Source organism: Perognathus longimembris, chromosome 5 (genome assembly GCF_023159225.1).
Source record: "Perognathus longimembris pacificus isolate PPM17 chromosome 5, ASM2315922v1, whole genome shotgun sequence".
In the NCBI taxonomy this organism is placed as follows: Eukaryota; Metazoa; Chordata; class Mammalia; order Rodentia; family Heteromyidae; genus Perognathus; species Perognathus longimembris.
Genome location: NC_063165.1, coordinates 50652900 through 50664966, shown reverse-complemented (window position 1 = coordinate 50664966; position 12067 = coordinate 50652900). Strand labels below are relative to the sequence as shown.

At 39.5% G+C, this 12067-nt stretch overlaps 1 protein-coding gene across 1 annotated transcript in view; it reads left to right on the top strand.

Moving 5' to 3' along the window:
* Osbpl11 (oxysterol binding protein like 11) overlaps nucleotides 1-11866 on the top strand; it is a 65762-nt gene extending 53896 nt beyond the window's left edge. The window contains exons 10-13 of the mRNA XM_048346808.1: nucleotides 250-436; nucleotides 3879-4061; nucleotides 7159-7312; nucleotides 10201-11866. Coding sequence (XP_048202765.1) covers nucleotides 250-436; nucleotides 3879-4061; nucleotides 7159-7312; nucleotides 10201-10266 — 590 coding nt within the window. The 3' untranslated portion in view covers nucleotides 10267-11866. The remainder of the gene's footprint in view (nucleotides 1-249; nucleotides 437-3878; nucleotides 4062-7158; nucleotides 7313-10200) is intronic.
* Nucleotides 11867-12067: the final 201 nt, after the last annotated feature.

The window sequence follows — 12067 nt, the reverse complement described above, 5'->3', positions numbered from 1 at the left end:
ATGTAGTCAGTATCATCCAAAGATAAGTTAAACAAACTAATGTTTACTTCTGGACAGGAAAATAACGTGGCTTTTTCTACTGTCCATTTTTTTTTATTGTCAAACTGATATACAGAGCGGTTACAGTTTCATACGTTTGGCATTGGATACATTTCTTGTACTGTTTGTTACCTCCTCCCTCATTCCCCCCTCCCCCTACTGTCCATTTCTTTATGACGATGTTGACCGCCCTCGTGCTTTTACATTCAGGTATCCTCAGTCTTTTGGAGCATGGAGAAGAGTATACATTCTCCCTACCTTGTGCATATGCCCGGTCAATTTTAACTGTTCCTTGGGTAGAACTAGGTGGCAAAGTCAGCGTCAACTGTGCAAAGACTGGGTATTCAGCAAGCATCACTTTTCATACTAAGCCATTTTATGGTGGCAAGCTGCACCGGTAAGAACATTTTAATCATATGTGGCACTTCATTATTCTTGTTTAAATCTTGAGTTATAACTCCTTATTCTTTATTTTAAATGGATGGGATGGGATTTTCATTTATGTTTATTTTCTGTTTAATATATTTTTTCTGAGACAGATGAGTTGTTTTTGACCAGAGTCTTAACCTTTTTTCCTTGGGTTAGGTCCCTGATTTCTCCTTGTCTTATAAAGTAGTTCTCTGAGGCACCTCAGCTTTATCTATCACTGCATCAAATGGGACTGTCAGACCTAAGGTCAAATTGTTTTAGGAAAGCTTGTATGTGAAAGAGGCTGGAGGCATTCCTCAGATGTACAGCACCCACCTAAGCAAAAGCGAGGTCCTGAGTTTAAACCCCAATACTGCCGAAACAAAGAGAAAAAAAAAATAGTGGAAAGAACTTGAGTTTTAAGAGTCTACCAGGAACTGTATTCGAACCTTGATTACTATTTGATTTGGGCAGTTTGCCTAAATTTTTGTGCCACAGTTTCCTTATCCACAGAAATGAGATGGTCACAAGTCTTGACAAATATGTCGTCTAAAATGTCAGCATATTGTAAAAGTTTATCAAATGCCAGACAGACATACTGATATTTCCTTATAGATGTTTTTGCTCACTCCTATTCTAGATGATGGTATTAATTTATGCACATCACTTAAGTTCTTAGAGGGTTACTTTCTCATTCATCAATTCAGACAAATTTTATTATGCATCTGCTTATTTGCCAGGCACTCTGGAATGCAGAGTTGAAAGCTCTTCTATGCCTGTTAAGAGTCTTCATGAGGGTAAACTCCTTACAGCAGTATCAGTACCAGTACCATGTGACCAATGTCCTGCGTACATATAATAGAAACACATACATCAGGCCAGAGGATGAGAAATAGCTCCCAGAACAATGTGATGGCTGAATTGAATCTTGAAGGATAAGGAGTACAGCTAGGAAGGAAAGACATGTCAGACAGATGGAGCAGCCTATTAGCATTGAAAATTATTTAGATGAAATTGCAATTGTGGAAGTTTGCTGTACATTTCAGATGAGGTAAAAGGTTGGCAGACTGTGCCCCTGCAGTGAAATTTAGCCTGATAATTGTTTTTATAAAACTTTTTAATACACAACTGTATCTGTTCATTTACTTTTTTTTTTTTTTTTTTTTTTTTTTTTGGCCAGTCCTGGGCCTTGGACTCAGGGCCTGAGCACTGTCCCTGGCTTCCTTTTTGCTCAAGGCTAGCACTCTGCCACTTGAGCCACAGCACCACTTCTGGCCATTTTCTGTATATGTGGTGCTGGGGGATCGAACCCAGGGCCTCATATATACGAGGCAAGCTCTCTTGCCACTAGGCCATATCCCCAGCCCTGTTCATTTACTTTTTATCTCTGGCTGCTTCATGCCAATGACAAAAGCTAGGAAGTGACAGTCTGGCTCGAGAATGCTTTTTTTTTTTTTTTTGCCAGTCCTGGGGCTTGAACTCAGGGCCTGAGCACTGTCCCTGGCTTCTTTCTGCTCAAGGTTAGCACTCTGCCACTTGAGCCACAGCGCCACTTCTGGCTTTTTCTATATATGTGGTGCTGAGGAATTGAACCCAGGGCTTCATGTAAGCGAGGCAAGCACTCTACCACTAGGCCATATTCCCAGTCAGAACGTAATTTTCACTGAGTGTTTCCTGGGTCTTGAACCTCTTTTTAATCTGACCTTGTTGTTACCTGTGCCCTATAGTGAACACAAATTATTTCATTAAGTTGTGTGCTATGACACATGTCTGTAATCCTAGCCACTCAGGAAGCCAAGATCTGTAGATCATGATTCAAAGCCTGAGCAGGAAAAAAATCTGTGAGAATCTTATCGTTAACTAAACGCGCGCGCGCGCGCGCGCACACACACACACACACACACACACACACACACACACACAAAATGTTGGAAATAGAGCTGTAGTATAAGTAGTAGAGCACCAGCCTTTAGTGAAAAAGTTAAGGGACAGTAATTAGACCCTGAGTTTAAGCCCTAGTATCAGCAATAAATAAACATATAAACTTTATTAAATTTAGCCTGAGGAGGTAACAGTACAAGAAATGTACCCAAGGCCTAACATATGAAATGTAACCTCTCTGTACATCACTTTGACAATAAATAAGAAAAACAAAAAATAAAATGATAAAAAAAATTTAAATAAATAAATTTAGCCTGTTCCTACCCTTTATTTGAGCAGTATACCTGTCTTTTGATAAACAGTCAGGTAATTCTTCATTAAACTTCAGTAAAGTTTGAAGTCAGTTTTATGATAATGGTTATTTATTTTGGTCAGTTGTGGAACTTGAGCTCAGGACCTAGGAGCTGTCCTTGAGCCTCCAAGGTTCAAGGCTAGTACTCTACCACTTGAGCCACATCGTCACTTCCTGTTTTTGAGTGGTTAATTGAAGATGAAAGTCTCACGGGGACTTTTCTGCCTGGCCAACTTTGAATCACCATTCTTAGATCTCAGCCTCCTGAGTAGCTAGGGTTACATGCATGAGCCATTAGTGCCTGGTTGGTTATCATTTTTACATAGGGGTGCTGTTTGTTTGTTGTTGTTGTTGTTGTTTTCAGTTTTATCCAGAAATTTAAAAATATTTCATGTATTCCTTTACAATTTTCTTCTTTTGTCAGTCTTGGGACTTGAACTCAGGGGCTGGGCACTGTCCCTGAGCTTCTTTTGCTCAAGACTAGCATTCTACCACTTGAGCCACAGTACCACTCCCAGCTTTTTCTGTTTATGTGGTACTGAGGAATCAAATGCAGGGCTTCATGCATGCTAGGCCAGCACCCCACCACTAAGCCATATTCCCAACCCTCTCTTGTGTTTTTCTACTTATTAAATCATCTACCTTTTATATTTATCTTAAAATTATATTTATCTTTAAAATTTAAATTTTATCTTTAAAATTTATCTTTAAAATTTATATTTATCTTAAAATTAGGATTCTTTGTGTTTAATATAGGATAATATGGGATATAGGAGATGTGTGTGTGTGTGTGTGTGTGTGTGTGTGTGTATCCAAATCTATGTATATATATCCAGAAGTAGAAGATATTTAGACAGGACTGTTTTGTTGTTTTGTTTTGTTTTTAAGTTAAGCAGATTGTAGTGCTGTAACTTTTTTAGATTGTAATAGAAAATAAAATATCAATGATCACACTTTGTTTTTGGTAATAAAGTCTAATTTGATGCCTAGTATTCTTCTTAAAAAGTAAAGTTGATATTTAAAAATTATTCAGGGTACCATCATAGGATTTTACAACAAATGATGACTTTGGCACTGACTATTGAAATGAGCTCTAGTATTCATTTTGGCTGGATTTGCAGAGTGCGTTCTTAGTTTTTAGAATTGTAACCTAGATGTCAGTAACTAGAGCCTGTCTTTATTTTCTGCCCACCTCTAGGGTGACAGCCGAGGTAAAGCACAACATTACCAACACCGTGGTATGCAGGGTACAAGGGGAATGGAATAGTGTTCTGGAGTTCATTTACAGCAATGGAGAGACGAAGTATGTGGACCTGACTAAATTGACAGTGACAAAGAAACGAGTAAGACCACTGGAGAAACAGGATCCATTTGAATCCAGGTATGCATCCTTGCATCCATCCAGCACAGCCAGGACCTAGAGGTTTACTAGTACCTCACTTAAATATGCTGCTCCTGTGGCTTTGGCCCACTCTCAGTCCACTTGAGCTCATCCTGTCTCTTTTCCCTTTTGCTCTCCTCCTCTCCCAACACTGCCCAAAGGTTTAGATAAAATAGGGCGTGGCTCCAGACCATGTAGAGGATAAGGAGAGAATAGCAACTGAACTGGACAAGCTGAGAGACTGGCTTCGGAGGCATCTTTGGACTGAAAGTCAGTTTTATGTTTAACGTTTTGAACACTGCTAAACTACTTTGGCAAAACAGTTTGCCAAAATGACTACCAGCTAGACACTGACCTATAAATCCTTGCTACTTAGTAGGAGGCTGAGATCTGAGTATTGCAATTTGAACCCAGCCCAGGCAGAAAAGACTCTTTAATTCTAATTATCCACCAAAAATCTGGAAGTGGAGCTGTGGCTCAAGTGGTAGACAACAGCCTTGAGCAAAAAGGCTCAAGGACAGTGCTCAGGCCCTGAGTTCAAGCCCCAGGACTGGCACAGAACAATAACAACAATAAAATGACCAAACCATTTTACATCCCTACTAGCTATGTAATACCATTCTGGGTCCTCCACATCTGCTATTGTCTCTTATTATACTCATTCTACTTTGGTATGAAATAATGATTGTTTTAATTGATATTTCCCTAATGACTAGTATCATTGTACATATTCACGTACTTATCAGCCATTTTCCTTACATTTGGTGAGATGCGCTTTTATCTTTTTATTACTATGATGATTTTTAAGTAGTACAAACATTTTGATTTCATAGTCAGATTATCTGAGTACAATACATTTTGGTCAGTGTTACCCCTTCTGTCATTCTCCCTCATCCATCCTTACCCTCAGGTTATATTCAATTTTCATATAATATATATTAAATATAATGACTATTTTACTTATTGCCCTTTCCTCCTTTTTTTTTTGTTTTTTTTTGGCCAGTCCTGGGCCTTGGACTCAGGGCCTGAGCACCGTCCCTGGCTTCTTCCCGCTCAAGGCCAGCACTCTGCCACCTGAGCCACAGCGCCCCTTCTGGCCGTTTTCCATATATGTGGTGCTGGGGAATCAAACCGAGAGCTTCATGTGTAGGAGGCAAGCGCTCTTGCCACTAGGCCATATTCCCAGCCCCCCTCCATTCTTATGTCTTTAAAAAAAAGTGGTACTTGGGCTGGGAATATGGCTTAGTGGCAAGAGTGCTTCCTCATATACATGAGCCCTGGGTTCGATTCCTCAGCACCACATATATAGAAAAGGCCAGGAGAGCCACTGTGGCTCAAGTGGCAGAGTGCTAGCCTTAAGCAAAAAGAAGCCAGGGACAGTGCTCAGGTGACCCTGAGTCCAAGCGCCAGGACTGGCAAAAAAAAAAAGATACTTTTTTTTTTTTACTGTACTGGGATTGAACTTCTGCGTTTCACTAGGCAAAATGCATCTCTATTGCCATTTTTTATCGGGTCATATTATTTGGAGGTTATAGGCATTCTTTGTGAATTCTAGATACCGATATTTTTTTTTGTGTGTGTGTGTATGATGGTAATGGGTCTTTAACTCAGGACCTTGAGCTTTTTTCTGCTCAAGTCTGGTGCTCTACTACTTGAATCATACCACCACTTCTGGCTTTTTGCTGGTTAATTAGAGATAAGAGATTCTCACAGCTGGGTGTCAATGGCTCATGCTTGTAATTCTAGCTACTCAGGAGGCTGAGACCTGAGGATTCCAGTTCAAAGCCAGCTCAGATAGGAAAGTCCATGAGACTTATCTCCAGTAAACTACTAAAACAAACCAAAAAAAAGCTGGGAGTGTAGCTATTGCTCAAGTGATAAAGCACCAGTTTTGAGCAAAAAGCTCTCAGGGACCTTGTCCAGGCCCTGCATTTAATCCCCAGGACTGGCACAGAAAAGAAAGAACAGAAAAGACGTAACTTCAGCCTCCAAAGTAGCTAGGATCACGGGCATGAGCTACCTGTGCCTGGTTGATACAAAGTGAATATGTTTTACAAATAATTCCTTCTTGGTCTATTCTTCATTTTTAATCTTCTATTTTTTCCATATCAAAGTTTTTAATTTTTGTTAGGTAAAATTATCAATGGTTTTATGGATTTGGGTTTTTATTGTACCTAAGAAATCTCTATGTATCTCACAGATTTTCTACTATGTTTCTTTTAAGTTTTAATGTTATACAGCTTACATTTGGGGCTGTGATACTTCTCAGTTAATTTTTGAATATGATGTGTTATGAGCATGTAAGTGTATGTTTTTGTATGTTTGTCCCAGTACCATTTGTTGAGAAGACTATAATTTTCTCAAAGAATTGTCTTGACTTTCCTGTTGCTTGAGATTTAAACTTCTCTGGCCTACAAACTTTTAAAGCAGTGAATGAGTTGAACTTACTATAGGAACTTCCTTATCTTTTTTCTTTCCTCAAAGATTAATGTCCTGAACTGTCTTTTGCTCCACATTTGAAAATCATTGTTTCATTATATTTTTTCTGGTTTTCAAGCTGACAAAGTTGGGGAAGTTTGGCCTCATTATTTCATCATGGCAGAAAAGTACAAGTGGTTTTATATTGCAGCTTCTTAAAAATGTATGTTTATTTGTTATTCTCAAGTTTCCTGAAAATGAATTTTTTTATGCGTTGGAAAATTCAAATTAAATTTTATTTAAAAAGAAGCAGAAACGTGGCACCAATGACTGGAGACTATAATAATCATAGCCACTTAGGAAGCTGAGGTTTGAAGCCAGAGGAAAAGGAAGAAAGTCTGTGTGACTCTTCAATGAATCCCCAAACCTGGATATGAAACTGTGGCTCAAGTGGTAGAGCACTAGCCTTAAGCACAAAAGCTCAGGGACAGCTAGCCAGAGTTCAAGCCCTAGGACTAGGGGAGGGAGACGGTAAACAGAAACAGCACGTTTTGGGCATTTAGGCCATCATGTCAATGCTCTTCTAACTCATAGGCATAAAATGATAGATCTGATTTAGAAAATGTACTTACCTTATTTTTAAGGGATGTTTGTAAAACATGCATTTTGGCGATTTCAGGCGATTATGGAAAAATGTGACAGACTCGCTGAGGGAATCTGAAATTGATAAGGCCACTGAGCATAAACGTACTCTAGAAGAACGCCAGAGGACTGAAGAGCGGCATCGTACTGAAACAGGAACACCCTGGAAAACCAAGTATTTTACTAAAGAGGTAAGTCCTTCATATAGTCAGGCTAACACTCATTATCTGCTTAGTGAAGACTTCAGCTTCCCTAGGCTTGGTTGAGTTGCCATCACTTACACATCCTTGTTTTTCAAAGTAACGCAGGTTAACCATGAGCCTTCTCATGAGTGTTTCACAATTTGTCAAAGCAAAATGGTTACTCACAATACAGATGAAGTATCCACAGGAATTTAAATGGGCCACAGATGAAAATGTTAACCTACTTTTTGATCACAATAACAGCCAATCTAATTTTTTTTTCTATTGATCTTGGCCCTTGAACTCTGGGCCTGGGTGCTGTCCCTGAGCTCTTCAGCTCAAGGCTAGTGCTCCACCACTTGCCACAGTGCCACTTTTGGTCTTCTGGCAGTTAAATGGAGATCAGACTCTCATGGACTGCCCAGGCTTTGAACTTCAATCCTCAAATCTTAGCCTCCTGGCTGGGAATATGGCCTAGTGGTAAAGTGCTTGCCTCGTATACATGAAGCCCTGGGTTCGATTCCTCAGCACCACATATATAGAAAAAAGCCGGAAGTGGCGCTGTGGCTCAAGAGGTAGAGTGCTAGCCTGAAGCAAAAAGAAGCCAGGGACAGTGCTCAGGCCTTGAGTCCATGCCCCAAGACCGGCAACAAAAACAAAAATAAACAAATCTCAGCTTCCTAAGATTACAGGTGTGAGCCACCGGTGCCCAGCTCAGCAAATGTAATTCTTAGTTGGCTCTCTTCTCTACCACACTTGAAACTCTGTGCTCACTTCCATTCTAGAGAGCAATAGGAGAAAGTTAATTGCCTATACCAAAGATAGTGAAGTGGCTAGATGAAAAAGTATTGAGGCTGATAAAGGAAATCTGGGTCCATGTATAAGAGACTTCCTAGGGTTGAGGCTGGTTCAAGTGGTAGCACTTGCCCATCAAGTATGAGACCCTAAATTCAAACCACCATACTACCAGAACAAAAAAATACATATTTGGACTTAGCAGCTGGGAATTTTTGTCAAGGGTGTAACTCAGTGGAGAGCACTTACTGAGCATGTGTAAGGCCCTGGATTCAGCATTCAGCATCATAAAAGAGAAAACAATTTTATCAGTTCAAATAGTTCACCAGAGTTAGGTCCAGACTAACAGCAAGAAAGCCTTGGAGTTAACATAAGAAGCAATTATGTGCCAATAAAAACATCCCATAAGCACTAAATGTAAAAGCTTTAAAGTTTTTGTTGTTCATTACTGTCTGGTAGATTCAAAGTAAGATGAATGATGAATCAAACCCAAAAAGAATAATTACCTTACCTATTATAGCCATGTCTGAGAAAACTCATTGAATTTGAATTGACACATCATTATTGGGAAGGAATCTTGAAGAAGTAATCCAGTTGTGATTTTGGCATGAAAATCTGTGACTTACTGCAATAGCCCCACTACTTACACTTTTTTCAATATTTTACCTGCTGATTTCATGGATGGTAATAATAAATTTATATCTCTGTACTTGTATATGAAAAAAATAACATAGTAACTACTCTTCAAATTTATATTCTGAGGGCTGGGAGGTAGCTCAGTGGCAAAGTGCTTGCTTTGCAAGTGCATCATCCTGGGTTCGATCCCCAGTACCAAAAAAAAAGAGACAAAAAAATTTATATTCTGGTAACCTCAAGCTTTATCTTTGTGTGTGTGTGTGTGCGCGTGTGCATGTGTACACGCATGCTTGCATGCCATCTTGGGTCTTGAACTCCAAGGAGGTGAGCACAGAGTTGCTCAAGGTTAACACTCTACCACTTGAGCCACAGCTCCATTTCTGACTTTTTGGTGGCCAATTGAAGGTAAGAGTCTCATGGACTTTTCTGCCTTGGTTGGCTTTGAACCATGATTCTTAGCTCTCAGCCTTCTGAGCAGCTAGGACTATGGGTATGAATCACAAATGCTCAGCTATATTTTGTCATTTAAAGCTCATTAAGAAAGCAGGTGCCGGGCTGGGAATATGGCCTAGTGGCAAGAGTGCTTGTCTCACATACATGAAGCCCTGGGTTTGATTCCCCAGCACCACATATATAGAAAATGGCCAGAAGTGGCGCTGTGGCTCAAGTGGCAGAGTGCTAGCCTTGAGCAAAAAAAAAGAAGCCATGGCTGGGGATATGGTCTAGTGGCAAGAGTACTTGCCCCGTATACATGAGGCCCTGGGTTCAATTCCCCAGCACCACATATACAGAAAACGGCCAGAAGTGGCGCTGTGGCTCAAGTGGCAGAGTGCTAGCCTTGAGCAAAAAGGAGCCAGGGACAGTGCTCAGGCCCTGAGTCTAAGCCCCAGGACTGGCCAAAAAAAAAAAAAAAAGCAGGGAGTGGGGGGTGGGGGGAGGACTTAGAGAGCCAGGTGACATCCTGTGTATGGTTTTACGGTAATGGGTGCTGTTACATGCAAGAAACACTTCAGGGAGCCAGTAAGGGTAATGGATGGCAACCACTACATAACAGATTTTGAGCTACTTTGCTATGAAGAACTACAGATTATTGAAAAGTTGGGTTTTATCTCCCCTGTGCTCCTAAACAGAGTGCTAGGCATACAGCGCATGTTTCATGAATGCTGTTAGGAGGAGCAAGAGCTTTTCCTCTTTTGTGCTTTCACTATTGCTTACAGTAGATTACAGACTACTTAGGAGCAAATAGTAGTTAAAGAGTTCAGCTAAACGGTAAGCTTTGTTGGACAAAGTGTTAAACACAGTCTCTAAGTACAAATTTTTATGTACTCACAAAAGCTTTATATATGAAAATAAAAGAATTACATTTTAGTGAAGATTTTCAAATCTTCACTTTTCAAAGTTCTGATTTTCAAATTTTGAAAATATTGGGGAAATGGCTCTTTAATATATTTTTCCATTTGTTTCAGGGAGATGGCTGGGTTTATCACAAGCCCCTTTGGAGAGTCAATCCCACGGCACAACCAGCAGAGTAACAGATGCTCTGTAAGACTGCTAACCCCAAACCCTCCCAGACTGGAGTCCTTGCACTGAGTGACCTGTTTCCTGATTGCACAGACTAAAACTAGCTAAGCACGAATGTCCCTGCTAGGGCACCGTAACACTGCAGCAAGACCAAAGTGTTAAAACAACACAGCGGGCCTCCTGACAACCTATTCATGTGATGTGAGCAATACCATCTTAAAACCTTTTACCTAAGTTATTAGGTGATTAATCTTTTATCCAGTTTCTGATCCTCAAGCTGTTTGAATCCCCTATTTTGCACAGGGGCAGCAGCTATGCACAGGTGAGAACTCAGTGACTTTGATTTCTTTGTAGTGAAAAGTAAAGTCTCTCTCAGAGTTTGTGTTTTGCTCTGTTCCTCACTGAAGTACACTACTCTTACAAACCAACCAAGAGGAGGAAGAACATGATCCAGAAGTGGATTCAGCCATTGTGCCTGAAAAAAAAAAATCAGTGTTACAGAAATAGATGAGCAGGTTGTAGTAACGAGGCATTTTGTTTCTTCAAAGACTCTGTGCCTGTGTCTGAGGAGCTCACCATTACCCACCTCTGCTGGAACTCTCTTTTAAAAGGTATATTTATAAATCAATTAGAACTATAACCACGGGGAATTTTTTCTTCTGACCATTTTAATATACTTGAAAACAACATTGACTTGAAAAGTTTCAGAACATTTTTCAATACCTAGTTTTATTAAATATTACAAGTAAGAGACAATTTTTTAAGATGTGTTCATGTCAACATGATAAGGTCTTGGCCTTTCTCAACAACAAAGGCATTAAGGAAAACAGAAAATATTTTAAAATCGAACCAGTTTTTTTTTTTCTTATCTTTTTTTCATTTGTAGGTTAATAGTCAGTATTATGTGTTATCCATCTGGATAAGTTTGCTGTATCTTACCTCTGTTCACTCAAAAATTAAAACAAATTGCTATTCATATTGTCAGTGATTCAGTTATATGTGACTGAGTATATTTAATCTGTGGTTTTAGTTTCTTTTCAAGGAAATTTAAATGCAGAAGAAAGTATGGAAATAAAAAGAGATCAGGAAGTTGCCTTCAGGTACAAATCTTTTTTAAATCAGTATTTTATTGAGGTTGAAGAGTTGCTGACAAAAGAATAGTGTGAATTATGGTTTTCATCATTCATTCTAGTATTTATTAAGCACCTATTTACAGTGCTCAACACCTGTTACTGCAAGCTACCTTAATTTCCCAAGAGTGGTGCCTTACTCTGTTTCTTCTGATGTGGTCTTCCAATCAGTGTGTGTAACTTGGACCTGCTAATAATCATCAGCCCTTCTAGAAAGAAGGCTGTGTCTCTTGCACCATCATAAGAACTGTAAGCTTTCTGCTCTGAACTGTTTTGTTAGAGGGGCTAGTAGAACAAAAACAGCAAAACAATTTTTCAACAAATTGTAAACTATAAGAAAAAGAATTGGTTTGTGTACGACCATTTTAATGATTTACTATTCATTTTTGCCGTAAAATGCACTGAAAAAAATCTCAAAATGAGCTATAGTTCATGTGTTGGGAATATCAAAAATTAATAAAGTAGAGAACATTGATGACTTTGGTTGTTTTTTGTGTTTGTTTGTTTTTCCAGTCCTAGGCTTTGGGACTCAGGGCCTAAGCACTGTCCCTGGCTTCTTTTTGCTCAGGGGTAGCACTCTACCCCTTGAGCTACAGCGCCACTTCTGCCCTTTTGTATATATGTGGTGCTGAGGAATCGAACCCAGGGCTTCATGTATATGAGGCAAACACTCATGCCACTA